Source organism: Pezoporus wallicus, unplaced genomic scaffold, assembly GCF_028554395.1.
Source record: "Pezoporus wallicus isolate ANWC-B61680 ecotype Strahan unplaced genomic scaffold, APGP_CSIRO_Pwel_v1 contig_8232, whole genome shotgun sequence".
In the NCBI taxonomy this organism is placed as follows: domain Eukaryota; kingdom Metazoa; phylum Chordata; class Aves; order Psittaciformes; family Psittacidae; genus Pezoporus; species Pezoporus wallicus.
This window is the reverse complement of record NW_026637105.1, coordinates 1,516,457-1,539,243: the sequence shown is the minus strand read 5'-3', so window position 1 is coordinate 1,539,243 and position 22,787 is coordinate 1,516,457. Positions and strand designations below refer to the sequence as shown.

Genomic DNA, 22,787 nt, shown 5'->3' with positions numbered 1-22,787 from the left:
GAAAGCTGAGGAGGAGGCCAGGGAGAGAGGATTTAAGCGCAGGAGCTGTGCGTGCCAACCTGAACTCTATAGGTTGGACGTTTGCTCCACAATGCTGCAAATTGAGCTCCCTGTGCCCTGCTTTGAGACACCTTCAATTGGAGCCACGTGTTAGCTGCTGTTGGTATCTCATCCTCCCCTTGCCCTCCAGCTTTTTCCTGCCTCCTACCATCTTCTGCCATTTCCATCTGTCCTCTACACGTTTCCTACCTCAGGCTCCCCAGCATCCCTTGTCCTTGGTGACTGCCCAAGCCTGATCTTCACCAAGGGCTGTGCAAGTTTGCTCTTTGCTAACTTCACCTCTGCTGAAGAGGCAGAGATCCACAGGGCTGGAAAGCACTTTAATAGGTATTTCTCATTTGTGCTGGTGGCTCGGCACTGCTGGGATTAAAGACACCCCAACCTTCCCATGGCATCTCTAACCGGAGCAGAAGCTCTCTCTAGGTAGCAATAGGGGCCCGTATCCCATCAGCAAAGAGGAAAATGTGATGAACTGGGGAACGTTTTGGGATGGGCACCAGCCATGCACTGCTCCCTCACCCTGTATTTAACCCACCAGCCTCTTGCTTGCTGCAGCTCAGCAAACAGGCACTGCAGTGCACATTGGCTGCATTTCTGCTGCATGGAACTCGGGGTTGGGTTTGTCCTTCTCCTTCTCTTGGCTCTCACCACTCTTCATTTCCAGAGCATGAAATGACTATTTTTCTCCCTGAAATCCTACCAAATGGAAAACGATGGGCTGCTCTGAAAAGACAAAATCACGTGTTGTGCTGTAACCAAGGCTGCTAATCAGCACCATGTAGAGTTAGTCTATTCCCAACGTGTCCCATTGCCAGCCCTGCCTGCGGAGCCTGCACCCTGTGGGACCACGGCTCACCCTTAACAGGGACTTTTTGCCTTCCCGTGTGCAGGAAGAGCCCTTTGTCATGTTCCGTAAGTCCGACACGGCTCTGTTTGGGAACGACCGCTTTGAGGGCTACTGCATCGACCTCCTGAAGGAGCTGGCCATCATCCTGGGCTTCACCTACGAGATCCGGCTGGTGGAGGACGGCAAATACGGGGCGCAGGATGAGAAGGGGCAGTGGAACGGAATGATCAAGGAGCTCATTGACCACGTGAGTGCAGCTTGGCTGCAGCATGGGCAGGGGGGCTGCTGAGGGGTGGCTGAGCAGGGGGTGTCCCCGAGCTGTCTGCCTGGGGCAGGAGCAGGGTGTACCTGTGGACACCCCCCTCCCGAGGATGCTGCTGCTCTGCCCTGATAAACAGGGCACAACACTGAGGGGGCTCAGGGACCCCAGACATGTCCCAGACCAGCTCAGTTGGATCCGGATGATGTATCCAGACTGCAGGTGTGCAGGGCACAGTTTCATATATCTATTTTGTCCTATAAAGGCAGCTTATTTCGGCAATACTCCTGAGACACGAAGCTCCCCCTGCAACAGAGCAGCTGTGCTCTTCCTAAAAGGAAAAGCCCATGAAGCACTGGTGAAACTGTTGTGGAAGCTCTGCTCTCACAGACACCAAAAAGTCACCTAGTCTGAAACCTCAGTTCACGGCTGCTCAGTTTTCTAATTCCATCCTTCGCCACCAGCACATCCTGTGATCCCAGAAGCCCCGTTAGGGAGGTGAGGAAAGCTGGTGTCTTCAGGAATCTCTGATTCCCAAAAAGGTCTCTGGAAGAAAAGATCAGGACAAAGTTAAGTGATGATCTCTGAGGCACAGGCAGCCACGTAAGCAGTCCTTGATCTGTAACACAGCGCTCTTCTCCTGGCCTCCTGCTCAAGTGGGGCAGCCCTTGGATCTCCTCTCACGTTCCTGCCTCCATGCTGAAAACACTGCCTAAGGCAGAAAAGAGACGAAACCAACCCCACGTATGCAGCAGCTGTGATGCTCCCCTGGTTCATGTGGGAAGAATGCTTTTGCTGGTGGGTGCCAGCAGTGAAGGAGCTTTGCTGGGAGCAGGTAACAGAGCAGCGTCTGGTGGTGAGGCTGCAGAGCTGCGGCTCCGGGATCCAGGTTGTGTTTCCAGATTCGGCTCCTCTGCCCTAGATGACATTGGACGAGTTGCTTCCGTGCAATGCTTGCTCCATCTGTAAAATGCAGATGACGATGATTACGTCCCTTGTGGGACACAGCGATGCTTAATCAGTTTGCGAAGAGCGCCGGCGTCCTTGGCTGGCTCACCCTGAGGAGCGGGGAGGAGGGCACCCAAGGACAGCCCTGGGGGAGAAGGACACTGCGCCTCGCAGGGAATACACCACAGGCTGTGCAAAGCTGCCTGTGTGGTTCTCCTTCCAGAAAGCTCCATGCAGCACAAAACACACCCTTTAGAGCCTCTTACGCAACAGCCGGGCTAAGTTAGGTGGGTGACGGCATCCCAGCAGAAGCCATTGGTACTTTGCCATTGCAAGTGCTGTGTGTGACGTGGAGCTGAGCAGATGCAGAGCACAGGATGCAATCATAGGATAGAATCATAGAACAGTTAGGGTTGGAAAGGACCTTAACATCATCCGGTTCCAACCCCCCTGCCAGGGGCAGGGACACCTCCCACTAAACCATGGCACCCAGTGTGCTCCAGGACACAGCTCCTGCACTCACTGCCAGGGCAGGGTCTGTGGCTCTCACTGCAGGGCTCTGAAGAAGTAATTGCTCCAAAGCAGGAAATAAGATGTAGGGAATAGAAGCCAGGCCATCATTTAGTCCGAATCATGTCACTTCCAATGTCCTGCGAGATGCTACAGGGCTCTCGGGAGGCTTCCAGCCATTCCCAAAGCTGTGGTCAGCTAAGAGAGACCCACCAGGAAGAAGGTGTGAGGAACAACCTCACTAAGGAACATGAAACTCATGGTCAACCTGCAGTGAAGTATTTTCTTGGCTAACTATTCAAAAAGCAAATTAACATACAGCACCAGGAAAGGACCAAGGGCCCTCCTGTTGCAAGTTTTACTGTAGCAGTAGGTTTGAACTTTGCTTTCTAACAGGTGAATGCCTTGGAGTGATTTATAACCACTGCCCAAACCCCATATAAAGCCATTATTTTCTTTATCTGCATGTCATTGCTTTTTATAGCAGTGTTTATGGAAAGCATTAAAAGTGAAACTGCAACCAGATGGGGCCCTTCCTCAGCAGCAAAGCATCTTCAGATTGTGTGGAGAAAGCAACAACCGATGGCGCTTTGCAGTGGCAAAGTTCATACTTATTTCACACCTAGCAGGGAAAGTGTTGGAGACGGCATTCAAACAGCGTTGTAGTGATGAAAACAGGGCTGCCCCCACTGTGAGTTTGATATCTGGGCTGGCCTGCCTCCAGATCCAGAGTCTCCTCCTCGAGAAAGAATCAGGATCATTCGGGTGGGAGCATAGAGCAGGAAGGGTTTGGGGAGCTCCAGGCAGCCAGGCCAGGATTAATTCTATGCACTAAATCCGTGCATTGGTAAAGACTGAACTCAAATCTGAGGCTGAGCCCGCAGGACTGGTGAGATGCAGCAGCTCTGGTGGGCTGAGCTGATGCACAGGCTTGGTTCAATAGCCTGTGCATAGGAGAGGGTGTTTCTGAAGGGAAATAAGAGGCTGAAACGGTGATTTGTTACCACTGGAAGGGCTGAGAGCTGTGGGAGATGCTGTGTACCACGAGCAGCCCCAGCCAAGGCTGGGATGTGGTGAAGAGGAGCTGGGTGAAGGTGCACAGCACGCATGAAGGAGGATGGGCTGTTTACTCTGAGCTCTCATGGCTTGTTTTGGAGTCACTCATCTCTCTGCTCTCCCTCTCCTCTCTGATCCAGACAAGCCTGGCCAGAGGCAGGAATGCCGTAGGCGAGGATCCTTTGTAAAACTGCTTTGTTTCTAGTCTGGCCTTAAGCATAAACAGGAAAAGCAACAGCAGTCAGAGCAGCTCACAGCATGACCCCAGCTGCCAGGTCCCCAGGGTCCTCCACAGCCGTGGAGAAGGCAGGCTCGTGTGGTCCCATGCAGAGACCCCGTCCTGCTGCCTCTCATCCTCTGCTGGGCTTCATCACAAGAACACCCCTGTTTTGGGGCAGCTCCGTTCATTCCCTGGAGAAGCAGGGTCCTTTCTCCCAGCAGCTCCTTGTTTATTGTCCCTCTCCCTGGTCGCTCCCACTGAGGAGCCTCAAGCAGGTGAACCACAAAAGCTGAACTCTCACAACATTGGCACATGGGGGGGGTTTGGGGCATTCAGGTGACACAGAGATGCTCCTGTGTTTCCCATCCATTACAAACAGGGAAGCTGGCAACCATCAGCTCTCCTTTCATCCACAGTGAGCTGCTAGTGATGTTTATTCATAGAAATTATCATTGATACAAGCAGAACTACGCTGTGAGCAGTGGTCCATCCAGTCTGATTTATAAAGCCGAGCTGTCTGGCCAAATAGCACCTGCAAATCTCCCCTGTTGTCTGTGGGCAGAATCCCATAAAGCCAGCAGAATGAGCCATGCTGGACATTCTGCACAAACTTGTTCACAAATAAAACTTGTCTTGTGCTGAGACAGCGCATATCAAGTTCCCATTCAATCTGAAGCCTCATGTGGGAATAAAAAAGGTATGAAAAATAACAGGGTTTCTAATGGAAATCCCTGCCAGTGGTAACTATAGAGAAGATGTAATATCTGTCCTTAGGGAGGGTTTATGACAGCTGATTTAACACCTTCACAATAAGTGGGCATTTATTGACAGTAAATTCTGGCAGAAATACATATTGCATCACATTGCCATTAATGTTCCTGCACTGCCTTATTTCAAGCGAGGTGAACTGGGGATTCATTTGGAAGCCACTGGGCCTGGAACAGGGGAAGAAGAACTTCTCTGGGTAAAGTGTTCTTCACTTCTGGTTTAGACACTGCAGGAACCCCTGTGAGTGATGGAAGCTCACACTGGGTGCCCCAAGTTCTGCTTGCCTCTTCAGGTGGCTCTGGGCCTGCCTTTCCCTCCCCGTGGCTTGTTCACCCACCAGTAATTCATAGGACAGGGCTTGTCTCTAAAGATACAACTGCTCTCCCTGGGATGCTGCAGCCTTTGGCATCCCTTAGGCACAATTAATGGCAGGTCCCTTTCTGAAGAACTTCTTGAGAGAAAAGATTACAAGAGGTCTTCAAGGTCCTCATTTCTCCTCTTCAGCTTACAGCTCGGCTGTCCCTGTGACATCTGCTCTTAATTCACCACTGATATTAACTAAATTCACTGACAGGAATGATGTCTAAATTAGGAATGAAACTGTAGGAGCAGCCATTAAAAGCTGGAGTCAGACCATTAACAGTGACCCCCGTCTGCTGCCGGCCACAACCCTGCTCTCCTCGAGCATCACTTCTCACACTGAGTGTTTTCCTGTCCCTGGCCAGCGAGGGGAGGGATGTGGGCACAGGGCACTCAGCACAGAGCCTGCAAGCGAGAGCAGCCTCCCCTGTCATCCCTCAGGGCTCCAGGATCTGTGCCCATGGGGGGCTGGATGAGGGCACCACTGCAAGGAGAGGTGCAGAAGGATGCAGGAGTGATGCCAGCATGAAGCAGAGCTATGGGGGTGCAGAGCATGAAGCAGCACGTGAGCAAGAGGGGCAGAGATGGGCCCTGAGGTGGGGCAGTGGGGAGGGATGACAGTGTCGATGCTGCCACCAGATACCCGAATAACAATTAAATAAGTAAAATATGCACTATTTCTGTCTCTCAGGCAACACACATGTAATTAGTTTATGTAAATACCTAGCTCAGGTTGGCAAAATAAGTGCAGAAGCAGCTTCTGGTCTGGAATCCATATTGATCTTGGTGCCGATGCTATGGGAGCTCTGCTGTCACACGCAGTTTTCCTCTGGTGCAGGCTGGATCCTGCAGGATTCCCACAGTGACTGTGGCAGTGCAGGAGCTGCTCTGACCCATTCGTGTGATAACTGAGAACCTGAAGATAAGACTCAGCACTTCCTGATAAAAGCCAAATCTCTGTGCAGAGAATATGATCCCCCAGCCACTGAATGCCCGGTAACCCGCATCACTTCCACCCAAGTGAAAACACTGTGGGTGGATAAGGAGATCCAAACCCTTCCAGGTGTGTTAGAGAAGTGTCTGCATTTGCCACGTAGCTGCCTTGGCAAAATCCATCTTTTTGGCCTCAATTCAGCACAACACTTAAGAGCACACCTAAGGCTTGGAAGGTGTGCAAGCCCCAGTAAAACAGAAGCGTGTGCTTAAGTGGTTTTGCTGGACAAGGGCCTTTAAGGGCACTTGCTATAGTTCCTCATTTTAACTAAACCCCATATCCCTGTGCAAGAGTGTAAAAGCTGGGGCTGAGCGAAGGAACCAGTCAGGGCCTGGTAACTGACTCCCAGTTTGTAATGTCAGAGCACGACAAATGAAAGCTTCGCCCTTGGTGGGGCTTGATTTAGATCCTCTCAGTCAGCAAAGCCTTAATTAGAGGCCACCTTCAGAAGAAATCTGCATTGATAAAAGGGTATCGAAGTGCAGCCCTGCACTGCCTGTAATAGCTCAGGAGACCACTCCAGCCTGGGCTCCCTTCTGATGGGGTGTGACATTTACTGCCAAGGACACGGGGCTGTGATCAAACCAGAGGAGCTGCTGAAATGACACAGTCAGATTTGATTTCTGCACTAAAAGCACTTTTGATGCTCGGGCCTCCATGCAGATTCGCCTCTCTTCATTCTCTGCGCTGAAGCATCAACCCCTGGCTGCTGGTTAGCCTGCTGTACCACTGACAAATGTGGCTTGGGAGCTCTCAGCCAGGCAGCTGCTCGCCGGCACTGACCGCAGCACTGCTCGTTTCTTTCCTCCTCCAGAAAAATCCATAGCCAAATCCTTCGCTATCTCCTCCGGTTTTCCCTGTCGAGTCAGGACACCCACACAGGAGCGATGCAGGAGCTGAAATCCTGCCTTTCTTTTGGCGTTTCTGCCTTGTGACACACGTGTGCTGTAACGGGGGGAGAGCAGCCGAGGCATCTGCTGGTACCCAGGATATGGGCTCTGCATCCCACCTCCAGCCTGTGCACTGCAGAGCCCACCATCCTGCAGAGTCCATCGGTGCCCCCCCAGCCACAGCAGGCACAAAAGGGCTCGCTGGGAAAACACTGTTCCCATTTTCCCTAAGTTTTGGCAAACGGCAGTGATTGAAGCAGGTGCTTTTTGTACCTAGCTGATTTAAGATGTATTTCCATTGGGGAAGTGAGAGGGAAGGGAAGCAACCAGGGCTCGGCTGAGGAACCGTGTTACAAAATGCACATCACTTCTACCCTTGTGACAGAATTCCCGAAACTCTTCCTTTCAGGACCTTTAAAGCCACGTTCTTTGGAGGGGAAACCCTTTTCCTGCACACACACACACGTCTGCAATGGATCAAAGCTCATAGAGGAACTCTTCTTACAGAAAGAGGCTCAGATTCCTGTATTTCTAAATACTGCCCTAACTTTCATCACAGATTTGCCAGGTTAAACGAGACCATTCCCTGACCATCCTCCATAACTCAGGCCATGGATCTTCACTGGTATCTGCAGTGAGCCCATTGTTTCTGTTGGAGTAAAGCGTGTTCTAGCAAGACAGCTAATATTGATTTAAAGTTGGCAGGTAATGATAAACCCACGGTAGCTCTTGGCAATTATCACTCATGGATAATAGAGAGTGTTAATTTTCAGAACCAGATGTTCAATAGACCTTGCATGGGAATGCCAGGCAATGGGTGCTGCTCAACTCCAGCATCATCTATGTGCCTGCATTGCCCTGGAAGTCAAAGGTACTGAAAGAGGTTTGCAAGCCCCAAGCAATGCAGCTGCCACTGAGGTAGTCTTGGGTGTATTTAGTTAAGGTGTTTTTTAAGGACCTGGTGAGAGGAATGAACACAGCTCTGTACAACATAGTTAGCCATGGCCTAGCACTGCATTTAGCATAGAAATGACTGAATAGCAGACAGAAACAGAAGCCAGACAAGAAGTCAGAATGCAGAACGGGCTCAGCTGAAACTCCTCGTGCAGTTCAGACACTTCCAGCATGACAAGCTGTGAAGTCCATCACTGACCAGCAAAGCATCTCCTCGGTGGGGCTGCAGCCATAGGGACAGAAGGCAGATGGAAGGGGAACAGTGTGAGTTTCCTCCTTCCCACCCTACACCACGGCTTCCTTTCAAGTCATATCACGATGTGGACTGAGAGGAAAGGAATTGAAGCTTTTACCCCATGCTGCTGCAATATTACTCCCTGCAAGTGTGTTCTGGAGTGGCCTCCCCCTGTGCCTTTCTCCTCTTGCAGCAGCCTTGAAAGGGAAGTCAACAAAAACAGATCATCTCTGCAAACAGTGGGATGCGCACACAGCAAACCCTGCTGTAAGGAGCTGTGTGGCAAGAAACAAGCACAGCGAGGACCACAGACATCCGATACCATTGTGAAACACAATTCTTCCAGCCAGTTATAGAAGAGCCCATTAAAATGAGCTCACTGCAGCTGGGCGAAAGCTGCGGGGACTGTAATGTCTCCCTGCTGTCTGCAGTGTGTTTCACCGGTTACCATCAGACAAACACCCACACAGTGAACGTCATGGAGCAGAATTAGCAAACAATTCCTAATGCCTTCCTCCTCTCTCCCTCTTGTTGCACACAGAAAGCTGATCTGGCCGTTGCTCCTCTCACCATCACCCACGTTCGGGAGAAGGCCATAGACTTCTCCAAGCCCTTCATGACGCTGGGGGTCAGCATCCTGTACCGCAAGCCCAACGGGACCAACCCCAGCGTGTTCTCCTTCCTCAACCCCCTGTCTCCCGACATCTGGATGTACATCCTCCTCGCCTACCTGGGGGTCAGCTGCGTGCTGTTTGTCATAGCCAGGTAAGGGGATGCACCAGAACCCAAGGGCCACCACACCACATCTGCTGCCATGCCACAAGCTGCCCTCCCCATGCTCAGATCCATCTTGCTGCCTGGTGTGTTAAACCTGGCTTGTTAATGAAATGCCTTTTGGTCCATCACCCAAAGCAGGCTGTGCTCTCAGCCAGGGATGCTCCCAAGTACCAGGCTCCCCTGCCCTGTGCTCTTTGGAACCTGGTGGTTGGTTGTAGAGGTGATACAAGCTCCATGGTGACAATCAAAGATGAGCTAGCCACAGGGGATAATTTGTTTCCTTCTTTGCTAGCAAGAGCCTGCTTTCCATCCCTTTTACTGCTTTAGCAGACTAAATGCTTGTGTTTGTTTGCTTTATTAGCATAAGCCTCTCTCGCTGTGTCAGGGCAGGCAGCTCCACACATTCAGCAGGCTTCTAGGCGAAAAGAATTTTAAATGCCCGCTCCTTTATGGTTTTAGAAATGTTGTTGCCTCTCCATTTCATTAGCACCTCCCTGGCATAATGGAGGGTAATTGTCCTGCTCTCCATCATTCTCGCTCATGCTCCTGTCAGGTGGCTTCTCACCCAGCCTCCGCGCTGGGTCCCGCACCACGTCCAGCTCCTGCCCCTAAACCCTCCACCAGCAAAGCTCCCGCAAACCCTTCCCTATATCAAGAGAATGGAGAACCCGTTGCTAGAGATCAGACAATGTGCCTGTTTACAAAATTAATACGCATCTAATTAGCATGTTTAAACCCCCGATATTTAAAAGAAGAATTAGCATAGATTTGCATGTGTTAATAATTTCACAGAGCCTTTGATGAGACGCACAGACCAGGGCTGCTCCCAAGAGCTGATTCCACCTTTTCAAACCAGAACAAAGCCCTCACCTCCCTGGCCATGCACAGCCCTTGCTTAAATGCTGTGCCCAAGGAAGGTTCCTAAGCACAACCTGCACATGGACACCGGTTTCCCCTTTCTTCCAGTTCAAGTTATGCCAGCAATGCCTTCAGAGCCCTCCCTGCTCACCCCACACCTTGGGCTGGGCACTACAGGCAGAGCCCAAGGGGCTGCTGTGAGGAGCTTTCCTCAGAGCATTCCTCCAAACCAGCTCCTATTTGATCCACTGACATCACATATTCAAGAAGATTAAATGGAAACTGCAGCAACCAGAATCCATTAACCCTCATGTTAAAACAAATCTGCAATTTTCAGCATCCCTCAGGTCCCCAGCAGCATTTAGAGATGATTTCACTGCATAATATCCTAATTACACATAACAGCAGTTGTCAAAGTAAACTCTGCTCAGCAGGAAGCATTAGTGCTCCAAACCACCCAGGATGGCAAAGCCGTCCAACCAAAGGCCAGGTTGGACGGGGCTTGGTGCATCCTGCTCTAGTGGAAGGTGTCCCTGCCCATGGCAGGGGTTGGAACTGGATGAGCTTTACGGTCCTTTCCAAGCCAAACCAGGCTGGGATGCTGTGACTTTATAAGAGGACAAGAGTCGTGCTGCCGTTACCACATCTCTCCAGCTTCCCACCAGCTCTGCCCCACAGACAGCCCCAGCCGGATGCACGTAGTGCCTGGGACACGATGGCTCTGTCCTGCCCCAGCTGAAGCCCTGGGAAGACACTGGGGGCCTGCAGCGGGGCAGGATGAGGTGCTCAGCAGTTGCTTTGTGTCAGAGAAAGAACCAGGCGCTCTCAGCAGGAAAAGGTCCTCATCTGGGAGAATGAACCCGAGGTAATTACAAAAAGGGGAAATATTGCCATGACTGATAGAACTCCTTCACTTTCTGTCTCTGTTAGCCATGCAGAACACAGCTAGATGGGCTCTGCTGCCATAATGCATTTGGCTTTAATGCCCTAAAGTATTAGACTGCTTGTGCGGCTTGGAGTGACAATTCAGATACAATTTTACCTTTATGAGCTTATTTTTCCCAAGCCATATGATGGCCAAATCCAGCTCAAATGGTCCCATTTTGAAAGCATGTTAAATGGGCAAATTGTAGCTGCACATAAAATTCATTGCAGTAAATACGGAGGAAAGGTCGAAGGAAATGAAAACACCTTCTAGACATCACCTTGTACATAATGGGATATCTCTATGCTGTGTTCAGAGAGCAGCCTCGGGCCCTCAAGCACCCAACTGGGTCCCAGCCTGATGTGCCTGATGTTGAGGGATAAAAACCTGAAGAACACGGGTTTAGTGTCTTGTTTTGTGCTGAAACGACCTGAAACAAACCTCATAATCCCCTATATCCTAGCAGTTATGATGTAATAGGAGAGGTTTTTCCCTATCAGGCTATTTTTTGGCTGAAATTGAACCTCCAAGATATTGCAATTACAGGGTTTTGTCACGTTTTGCTCCTGACATTGCCTCTGTCTTCCTCTTCTTTCAAAGAACACCAAGTGTTCGGTGTAATTAAGGTTCTGCAAGAATGATCTTTTAACACATGGAGATGGAAAGCAAGAGATTTCATGGGGAAAATACTTACTGCATTCAGAAGTAATGGAAACAGGATCTGCTTCTGACCCCGGCAAGGCCTCTAAAATCCAATTCTCAGAAGACAACCACAATCAAAATAGCAAAGCCTTAATTCAGAGATGTGAGGCTCCTGAACTAGGCACCAGAGCCCTCTGCTGATGCTATAATCATAGGTCAATGCCACTTCAAACAACTTAGGGACTATTTAGAGGCCTGCAAAGGATGTATTTGATCCATTTCCCCTTTTAATCAGTCTTTCTTAGTTACTGATGGAGCCTCTCCTCGTACCCCCCCCAGTCCCCAAAGAGCCATAAGCACTTGCAATGCATAAGGCTTCGTGTGGGTAATTTGTCTGGTGAGTGCTTGCAAGTGGACTGTGGAGGGGCTGATGTGGATTGTCACCAGCCTTAGACTGACACAGCCTCCAAAGCTCTGCTGATCACCTCCGGGCACCCAGCGGGGCAGGGCCCTGAAGATTCATCCATAAGGAATTCCTTTGGAGATGCAATTTCAACTCCAAAGTCTTTGGTGTCAGGTCTTTAAAACCTCTTTGAAACACTCCCATTTCCCTGCCAAAAGGCCAAGAGGAGACAAAGGAATAAAATCCTGGGGTTTGATGAAATATTTCTCAGCCCCTGTTCTGCACTTGAGGGAAGAGGTGAATCCTGAGCAGCCCCCATTTATTATGGCTCCAGCTGTAGGGGGTCAATGAGCCCCGCTCACTCTTTCCTTCATTACCCCTCTGCTTCCACTAATGGCCCTGCTCACTTCCAAGCACTGAAGGCTCTGTCACTGCTTAGTGGTTTTCTGAGTGTTCCTCTATAATCTGAGCAGCACCAGTAGGTTTTCACTCAGAGACCTTGAAGTTCTTCCCCGTGTCATCTTGTCAGGCTCATTTCATCTCAGCAATTCCCGCTCTGTTTCACACTCCATCATTGGCAGCCCAAGAAAGTTTTCATCTAATTCTTGAACCCTGGTTTAATTCAACAGCAAGGGCTGCGGTGCCATCCTTCGTGCACCTCTTGCATAAATTCAGAGCAGGTTTCAAGGAGCAGGCAGTGTGTAAAGCTCAGCCTGATTCTTGGTTTCCCCTTCTCATTTTCTCTTATTGAAAAACCAGGGGGAGGGGAGCAGACAGATGAATGAGCAGGATTTTTGGGGTGCAGCCAGAGCAAGGCTTCGGGTCTGCACTCTGGAAGCTCAGAGCAGGCAGCGATCCCTGCTGCAGAAAGGCACAACAAGAGATGAGGATAAGAGAGGTCCTTAAACTGTATCTTGCACAAAATAGAGGCAAACAATGGGACATGGGTACTTAAAATAAGCTTTTTTAAATCAAAAGAAGTCGTAGCATGATAAAATCATAGAACCTCAGACTGGTTTGGGTTGGAAGGGACCTTAAAGCTCCTCCAGCTCCAACCCCTGCCACAGGCAGGGACCCCTTCCACTGGAGCAGCTTGCTCCAAGCCCCTGTGTCCAACCTGGCCTTGAGCACTGCCAGGGATGGGGCAGCCACAGCTCCTCTGGGCACCCTGTGCCAGCGCCTCAGCACCCTCACAGGGATGAAGTCCTGTGTGTTAGACCTCATCCATCTCCCATGGTGGGATGTTCCTGCACTCTGCCCTGCTCCGTTCAGGTGCATGGGGATGGCAGCTCCAAATCCAGCCAGCTGTCTGACTGAGAGCACCATGAGACTGATCCATAAGACTTCTCCTTGGGCAGCAGCACATTTGGCAAAGAATCACACAGAGAACTATCTAATGCAAACTGTGGGCTGGGCTTTGAGCAAGGGCTGTTGTGAAGCTGCGGGGATTTCAGGAGGAAGCAGAGATGATAATTAATGCCTGGTTCGAAAGCAATTACACCAATTATGTTTTTAATTTAATCTCTGCAAAATTCGGGACTCTCAGAAAAGGTAAATAAACAGCTTTAAAAACATTAACGTCTCTCCTGTTGAGCACATCCTGGCTAAGAGAGCTGCGCACAAAGCAGGGGTCAGCGTGCCCCCACAGCAGCATTAAGCAGTATTAAGGCTCTTTTGTTCCTGTTCCTTTAGAGTCTTGTCATGCCGCATCCCGACTAACAAGCTCTCCCTTTCCGTGTGCCGCCGTAGGTTCAGCCCATACGAGTGGTACGACGCCCATCCCTGCAACCCGGGATCGGACATCGTGGAGAACAACTTCACCCTGTTGAACAGCTTCTGGTTTGGGATGGGAGCGCTCATGCAGCAGGGTAAGGTCTGCTCATAGACCCACAGGCAGCGGGTGAGGTGTGGGAGAGGGGAGGCAGCTTTCTTCCTGCACCTCCAGGGATCCACCACGCAGGACACACTGGGTACCTGGTGCATCGCAGCACCGAAGGGACCTGCTCCCTGAGGGGTCCTGGGGCCGGGGCCAGCAAAGGGCTGATGAGGCAGGATCTCCTGCGGTTATTGCCTCATTAGCTGTGATCTGCACTTCAGCAGCTCCTGGTGACTGCGTTTGGTATCAGCCCCTTCCTTTGAGCTTCACCTCCACGCAGACACCTCTGCACCCTGCCTGCAACAGGGATGAAGGAACACAGGGGGATGCGCGCCAAAGCTGAGCCCTGTCTGGAGCACCCCAGGACATGGTCCAGGGGCTTTACGCCAAGAGAGCCATCTGGATTTTCCTGTGTCAGAACAAGCCTCTCAGCCTTTTATCTGTATTTCTGGCACCTGCCTCTATTTGCACTTCCACCTCCTGCGGGGCAGAGCCCCATCCATCCTGCCAGCTCAGACACATCACCAACCCCATGAGCTGCAGGTGGCTGCCAGCACCCCCGTGCCACCACGCAGCAATCATCACCATTAATGAAGCGTGCACGCTCTGGCAGGTACCATCTGGAAGCTCTGTGATGGAGCAGCGGCGCGTTCACACGTGTGCTGCTGCTGGGGTGCCCAGAGGAGCATCCATGGACCATGCCCTGAGGAGGGGCACTGCCTTCCTCATCTCCCTCAGCTGCTTAATTCACCAAACTCGGCAGCATCCCACAGATTCTGCAAATTCCTGTTCCTGATAATTCAATTTGTTTGATGTCAGGATCTTTGTCCTGGCTTGCTCTGCTTTGAATGAACGCTTACAGAACAGAGGGCATCTTGCCCTCCGGTCTGCCTCCATTTTTACCCTCATCTGGTCATTCTGCACGTTGTGAAATGGCCTGAAAGCCCCTCCAACACAGGGCAGAGGGGATGGCGAGGAGCTCCTCTGGGCAGCTCAGCCCAGCAGCCACCACGTGCGAGACAGAATGCTTTCTATTCTACTGGTGCACCCGTCGACACTGACAGGGACCTTAGAAATGGGATATGGATGGGATTACATTCACATCTGTGGGTGGAATAGAGCAAATGGAATATATAGAGATGGAATGAACAGAGTAAATCAGTTAGGAAGACAGCAGAAGGGGAACTTGCGAGCAGCTCTGAAAGAAGGAATGAAATTCAGCTGTAATCTAATTGCAGAAAATCCAGGAATAGAAATAAGTGGAAAATGTCAAACAATTGTCACACTTTAATTTACCATGTATCAGTAGTTATTCCCAGGGAGCAAAAGAACCCCAGCACTAGCTTGGTGGCATGTGCAGTGCTGCTGCTCCGTGCTCCTCCTGCTGCTGCAGCGGGTAATAGAGATTCTTCCCAGCTCTCACTGCCCTGATGGCCAGTGACAGTTCCCAGCCAGACGGTTTAGCAGGATGAATCACCTTCTTATCAGCAGCTGATAAATGAAAGGAGCTGAATTCCTTTTAACTCTGCTCTGCATCTAAGAAGAGAAAGATTTCAAAGCTGGACTGATGTCGCACCGCCCGATGCATCAGAGGACAGGAGATGGAATGGGAAAGAAGCGGGATCCTGGGAAGAACTGAATCAGGATCTCAAGAACCGAAGCAGCCCTCAGTATCCAAGGCTCCTCTGCTTCCTGGTGCCTCCTTGCTGCACTCAGGAGAAAAGCCACGCTCCATGCTCCGCTTTAGTGCCTCACTGCTTAAAATTGCTTTGCAAAGAGCAGTCTTTGCTGCAGATTCCAGGCTGGATGTATCCTCTGAACACAGTCATTTCAAACCCAAAGCTCTTTCCCGGCTTTAAAAGGTGTCTTGGGCAATTACGAAAATAGCACAACCCATTTAGTCCTTCACATCTGCTCAGTAAAAGTCATTCCAGACCAGTTACACCTTTTATGCTGTAGCATCTCCTGCTTCCCCACTTCTAAGTGGTATTCAAAGTACTGGACCCTGATAGTTCCTTCCTCCTGTTTGATTTTGTTTTAAACCTTATGTATTTGAACACATTCCCTGGAGTGAGGCTTTGAAGAGGAATTCATAGACAAGCAAAGCCTTTTTTAAATGGCACAACAAAACACTCATCAAAGTCCACAAATCGCTTGCTATTTAAATCTCATCCAAGCAGCCTGGTTAATTACTTCACTTGGAATATTGCCTGTACATTGGGCACTGCACGAGGGCAGCAGTGAAGGGAAAGGGGTTCTACACAAACCCCACTTATTCCATTGCATGCAACTTGTTGGGATCATCATTTGCCTCAAAACCAGTTGGCTTCAATTGCATAGCTGGTACAGTTCCGACAGTGAAACCTAATCCTTTCTATACACAGACCTATGTATGCAATGTGTGTATGTGTATATAAAATGGGTTCTTTCTCTCTCTGTTAACCTCTTTCTTCCTTCTCCTTTTCCCCTTCCCACCCCAGGCTCGGAGCTGATGCCCAAAGCACTGTCTACACGGATCATTGGTGGCATATGGTGGTTCTTCACCCTAATTATCATCTCGTCCTACACGGCCAACCTCGCTGCCTTCCTGACAGTGGAGAGGATGGAGTCCCCCATTGACTCGGCAGATGACTTGGCAAAGCAGACAAAAATAGAGTATGGAGCAGTGAAGGACGGAGCTACCATGACCTTCTTCAAGGTGAGACCAGGCAGATGCAACGCTCCCAGGCCAATGGGAGTGAGAATAAGGAGCCAAAGACAAAAAGCCTCCTAAGCCACCGCTGCTTCTCCTTAGGTTGCTTCAGTCTCGCATCTTTGGCAGGACTCTGACAGTTCAGCTCACAGAGGTTCCACAGAGCCCTTGAGGCTGCCCCGAGCAGCCTCCAGGGACAGAGGAGACAGCAAATGAAACCTAAAGCTGGCCAGATGTTGCAGTGTACCCTCCCCAGCCAGTATTTCTTATAGCTGAAATGCCTTTCTTATCCTTCAGGTACTCACATTAGCGTAGTCAAGTTTTCTTAACCTCTGAAACCCAGTGCAAGGCAACACCACCGATGCATCAGACCCAAATCACATTAATTTCTTCTCTTTAAAGCATAATTAATTTCAGGAGTCAGCCAACACTGCAGAGGAGGCTGCTAAGAACGTTCATATTTCACTATTGCCTCCAAAATGGAAAGAAACCCAGAGACTTGAAAAGACTTTCAAAACCACAGCTGGCCTGTAAAAACACTTCAGGAAAAAGAGAGAGAATAAAGGAATAGAAATGAGGGTGATTAATCTAAGGGATGATCACGCTGGCTTGGAGGAGAATTTAAATGCACGGTGTACTCAAAAAGCTGTGTGCCGAGGCAAGGTTTGGAGTGGGGCTCCCATGGGAGCACAGGCAGAGCTGGGCTGGCTGCAGCACCCATGGATGCCAACGCTCTCCCTGGGGGCTGTGGCAGCAAGGCAAGAGGGGCACTGGCAGAGCAGAGCCTGTAGTGTAGGAATGAGGCTGATCCCTCCCCCGGTCACCCTAATGCAGAAGGAAATATATGGGCTAGAGCGTGACAAACAGTTCGTGCTTTAAAAAGCAGGTTGTGCCTGGAATAGTGCAGTGATTTGAATAGGCCCAGTGTAAGGCAGCAAGACGGGGCCATCAACAGTTTAATTGCCAAGACTCGTTAAAGGAAACCTATGTGCTGAATTTTAATAGCCAGGAAGAGCAGCGTTCTTCTGCAGCTTCTCTTGTTTAAGGAGCCACTGTACTCCCTGAACCTCCACTCTGAGAGGCAGCAAGGCAGGTTGATGAGGAAACATGGAGGATTTGATTTGGCTTGAGCCATGATTCATGCTGGGAAACGACAGCGTGGCTTTGAATAGCAGGTTGCTGCAGGTCACTTTGCCTTCTGCAGTGGAGCTGGTGCATGCGGTTTTGTCTTTGGCATGGTCAGGTGCATTGTGTTCCGTCCAAAAGCAATAGAAATCTACCACAGCTCTCAGGAAAGACAGGCTGTTACTGATGTGTTTTAACTGCTCTTTCCAACCTGAGTTTTATATGGAAGTAAAAGGAAACAGCCTTTTTTTAGAAATCATCAAGGACATAGTATATTTACTGCTTCATATCATTATCCATCAGAATCATTCCTCAGGCTTCTAATGGGCATCTGGCAGGGTTTATTGTTGCAGTGTGTTTGCCTTTTCCTTTTATTATCCTTGTTGTTTGGAGGTGAATTCTCAGGGATGTCCCTTCTGAGAAGCGTTTTGACTGGTGGAGCAGTGAGAGCATCATGCAGGATGTTCACTGGTCCCCATGTACAGAGGGATACAGGGGAGGCTGAATTCCTCCCGCCCCTCAACAAGGTCTTTTCCAAATGGCTGGGCTGCATCACAGCTGCTCTGCAGTGCCACCTTCATGGGGACATCTTCAAACAGCACAAAGCTCTGGGGGACTGAGCACTGAGCATCCCAATGTCTGCTGAGGATCCGCATCTCCTCGGATGGGTGGGATCAAAGGAATGGCAAACAAGGCTTCACATCACCTCCCTCTGCTCTGCTGAAGAGGGGGTTACCAGCAGAGAGAGAGCCCCACAGCTTCTGGGGCTCTGGAGGTCCAGCACTCCTTCAGTTTGGTGAACAGACTCACTGCTGGGACAAGAGGCCGATGGCGGCATCCCAACTGGGACCTCACCTCTTTAGTGGACTACGCACTAGGACTTCATCTGGATTGCTGCCTTGTTCCTTGTGGGGCTGTTCTGCAAAGTGGTCCCCCTCACGTTAAGAACTCACTCCTCTGCTTCTCCATGGAAAAGAAGCTGCAAACAACATACACGGATCCCCCCAAGCCATGGCCCCTTCATCTGTGCCTGCAGCTCTGCCCATCACTGTCTTCAGCCAGATCCCACCTGGGTCTGTAGCCCCCCCAGCACATGGTGGTCTAACAAAGCAGGACCTTGGGCTGCACAAGGAGAGCACCATCCTGGAAATCATCCTGGGGAGCAGTAGGAAATGGGAGGAAGGAGACAAATGCCTTGCACGCTGTTCCCTGAGCCAATTCCAAACGTACACCAACCGTAGTGGCAGACTTTGACGTCTGAAAAGCACCTCGAAGAAGTTATTTATTCTATTTTCTCCCTGGCAATGCAGATCGAGTTACAGGGATAAACCCAGATCAATTAATTTAGGAAGAGCATCAAGCGTTCATTATAAATCAACCAGAACTCCATCCCATCTTGCAGTGGGTGCTGTCTCTCTGAACAGACGCTGGGTTTAACGTGCAGTGTGGAATACGAGTGTGGAAGTGCGTGTGTGTGTACATATATATTCACTTGTACAGAAATGTTAAATCCTCAACAGTAAGCATCTTCAGTTGCTGAAAATCAATTTATTTTTTCATACAGGCTGGAATTGAAAATCTTAAGCCTGGAAGTCACTTTCTTGCCAATTTTGCTGATAAAAAAGCGTATATGTCTTGGCAAGATGCCTTGTAGTGGCTCCTCTAAACTATTCCATTAATTTATTTGGGTGACTGGTCTTGAAGCATTGGTTATTAAAGGCAGCTTCTGAGCTGTGACTCTAAAGAATGAATTCAGAGGCGCTCTCACAGTGTCATTGCAGTTGCTGCATTCAGAGGGGCTGGTGCTCAGCTTTTCATACATGCATCTCATTTAGCACTAACGCAGGGGCTTAGTCAGATGCAGAGGGCAGGGGATCAGATTGTGATGTTATTTATCCTGACCAGCACGAGGAGAAGCTCCGCTCCTATGAAGTGGTGGGAGAGGTGTAAATGGGAGACATGACTCCATGGGGTGAGCCTCCGCTGCCGTGATCTACCACCTTTATCAGCAATAATCTCCATCATCCCATATAAAGACCTGTAGGGACAGGACAAAGGGGAATGGCTTTAAGCTGCCAGAGGGGAGATTGAGAGGAGATCTTAAGAAGAAGTTCTTCCTCTTCTTCAGTTGCAAAATCAGAAGTCAGCAAAACGTACGCTCAAAGGAGTCCAGCAAAACAGACCCAATTTATGTGCATCCTTTATGGTTATTAAATCACTGCTAAGATGGTTTTGTGTATTCCTATGGCACGTTCTCAGGTGATGTCATGCAAATTCCCATAAACAAGCGACCGCTTCTGCAGTGTGGCTGAAGTGTTCCAGGAGGAGGAAGGGGAGGAAGGAACGTTTCCCCTGATAGGAAAAGCCCAGTGGTTGAGGTAGGCTGGAGCGGGAGCACCCAGCGCTTGGCAGTTCTCGACCGGTGACAGCTCTCACAGTGACTGACAGTTGCTGCTGGATTGGACTCGAACAAATAGCCCAGTCTCTCAACCTGCTGGTGCTGTGCTGAGAGTTACAGCGGGGGCATTTCCACTTGGAAAAGGAGTGTTCTTATCTCATGTTAGCAAAGGGAAAGGCACTCATAGGAAATGAATTCCCAGGGAGGAAGTGGCAGGTTTTAGACTACGGGGACAGCCTGAGATTGCTTTGACCCGAGCCGTGCTTTGAGCTGCTCTGCCTGCTCCAGGGCCCTGACCTGCCCTCCCTGCAGGACCCACCACCACCTTATCTCTGGGAAGATGAGGCTGTTGCCGTCAGCAGCACCGTGCTGCTGGGATGCTGCTGAAGGGCTCAGCCCCGTGTTGGCAGCTCTCTGTTGCACCAGGCATGAGCAAGCAGCTCTGGCCCAGGCGTGCTCCAGTCAGAGAGGGTCCTTACCCCACCATGGGTGCCCCCATCCCCTGGCCTTCCTCCTGGCTCCTCCTGCAACTTCAAACCACAATTAAGTCCTTTCAGCTGGTCAAAAGCAGTGATTTAAGAAGAGAAGAGAAAAGTGGTTTTTCTCTTCCAGGGAGCGCTGTCTGATGTAATTTAAGTTGCCTGAAGAGCTACAATGCCTCATGCAAGTCCTATTAGCTTCACTAAATGCAGCCTATTGATTTTTTGCCAGTTTATTTTGCTGTATGCTTTAAACTGGAGAACACTGATGTTGTTTAAGAGCTCTGTGTCAACACCCAAGGAGCATTAAATGCAGGAAGAGCAGGAGAGAAAGGGAGAGCCAGTGAACCCAGAGGCTTTTGATGTGAACTATATAAATGTTAAACAAGTCTTATCAGCAAGCTGAGTGTGCTATTCATTTCAATTACCCATTGTAATGCACAGATATTTAATAATCCTTTTGGAGGCTACATCTCTTGCTGCTCTTTGAGGTTTGATAGATGCCACAAATCTATCTTAGAGGCACCGGTCCAGCTTTTCAAGTAAGGCAGATTATCCTGCCTCTTGAATGAAGTTTGCTCCAGCACATCCACTCCTGCACATTCATCAAGTGGATTATAACATGAGCTTTAACTGAGAAGAAATGAGTCCATGGATATTTCAGTTAGGAGCCCACAGGGTTAAAGACAGAGGAACAGCCTTTGCCACTGTGCTACCGAAGCAGCTTTGGGGGTGTGAAGCTTTTGTTTAACTTGAAGAAGCTGAATAAAAGGAAGTGGACAGGCAAAGCATTTGAAATAGAAAGCATTACAAGGGACGTTTTCCTTAGCTAATTTATCCTTATTTATAGTGGCTTTGCTGGCACATTTTGGGTGATACTGCAAAAATGAGGGGGAAACAGGATAGCAGCAGTTGGGATGGGCTGGGGCTCCATCTCCTGCTTTCTTAGGGAAGGACAGAGACCTGAAAGGAGATAAAGCTTCTGCTGTAGCAACTCCCCTGCAGCTGCAGGTGAGCAGTTACCCTTAGTCAAGGCAAAGCACAAAGACTTTTCAACCCCTCCAACTTATCAGCCAGCTTCAGGCTCTTGCTCAGCAGCGCCAGGGAGGAGGAGGAGGTTTTGGCTGACTAAGCTGCCTCTTATAGAATAAGAAGGCAAGAAGAGATGGAGGAAAAACAAGAAGTTAGGCAGAAAAGAACGGCACATAAAGGAGCAGGCAGCAGCGTGAACACAAGCCTCAACCTCCCAGTGCTTTTCCAGAGCTCAAGTGAATGCATGGAGCTGGTGTGATGAGCCCATGGGAGCACAGGGACCTTCAAGAGAGCTGCTGGGCCTCCCTGGGGACTCTTTAAAGCCAGTCATGCCTTTAGTGACAACCGACACAGGGACAGCTCAGGAGGTGGTCATAGACAAATGGTATATGTCAAATATTACGGAATGACATAGAATAACCATGTTTCTTCTCACCCAACATACTTTGTAAAGGAAGAAAACAACATTACCATGGACAGAAAGCTAGAAAACACCTTCCTCCTATTTTACCAGCACGCCTGCTGATAGTGAAAGAGTATCCCTGTTTATTTTTAGCCGTAAGACAATCTGCTTGAATCCTTCTACACCTCTGTTTATGTGGGTATGTTAAATTCGTTTGGCAGCTGCACATATCTCAGAGGAGACATGTTTCCTTGCAATGCTTGAGGAAAGACAAAAATACAATAGAGCGTGTGCAAAAAGAGAGAAACATGCCCTCTGAAATGTTCCCTGTCTCCTCTCATTGTGCAGAGACAGGAGAAACAAAATCCTGCTTAGGAAGCTAATGCATTTAAAGAGATGTGCTGATAGCCTGTCACACGAGCAAGTTCTGAGGGCATCGAGGCAAGGTCTCCTGCCCCTCGCTGAAGTGAATGAGGAGTTCAGGTCCAGCTCCAGGATAAGGGCTCAGGAGCAGGGCTGCTTTATGTTGAGTGTGTGCACGACAGGCAAAGAGCTGGACCTTTGCCTCTTGTTACAGCAACACAAAGCCAAACAATGCTGGGCATGAAAGCAGAGAGACAGTTAAGAAAAGGTCAAACTGGTCCTCGTTCCACAGTGCAATCTGTTCTCAAACTGGCATTTGTTAGTATTATTTCCTGAAGAGCTACCAGGGTTCAGCAAATGGAAAATTAATTCTTATTTTGGGGATGGGGGGGGGTGTCATTTTTCCAGAAATCCAAAATTTCCACGTTTGAAAAAATGTGGGCTTTCATGAGCAGCAAACCCACGGCACTTGTCAAAAACAACGAGGAAGGGATCCAGCGAACCCTCACGGCGGACTACGCTCTGCTCATGGAGTCAACCACCATCGAGTACATCACCCAGAGGAACTGCAACCTCACTCAGATCGGGGGGCTCATCGACACCAAAGGCTACGGCATCGGGACTCCCATGGGTAAGTGGGGGTCTGGAGGTACCCGGGGGGGACTCATTGCCATGAATACAACAGATGTGACTAAGAAAATCCATTCCCAACA

The 22,787-nt window shown here is 49.8% G+C and overlaps 1 protein-coding gene across 1 annotated transcript in view; it reads left to right on the top strand.

Moving 5' to 3' along the window:
• The window catches only part of GRIK3 (glutamate ionotropic receptor kainate type subunit 3), a 101,194-nt gene that overhangs the window by 76,474 nt on the left and 1,933 nt on the right, over window positions 1-22,787 (top strand). The window contains exons 10-14 of the mRNA XM_057403513.1: window positions 951-1,154; window positions 8,643-8,866; window positions 13,456-13,574; window positions 16,063-16,280; window positions 22,483-22,705. Of these exons, the coding sequence (XP_057259496.1) occupies window positions 951-1,154; window positions 8,643-8,866; window positions 13,456-13,574; window positions 16,063-16,280; window positions 22,483-22,705 (988 nt within the window). The remainder of the gene's footprint in view (window positions 1-950; window positions 1,155-8,642; window positions 8,867-13,455; window positions 13,575-16,062; window positions 16,281-22,482; window positions 22,706-22,787) is intronic.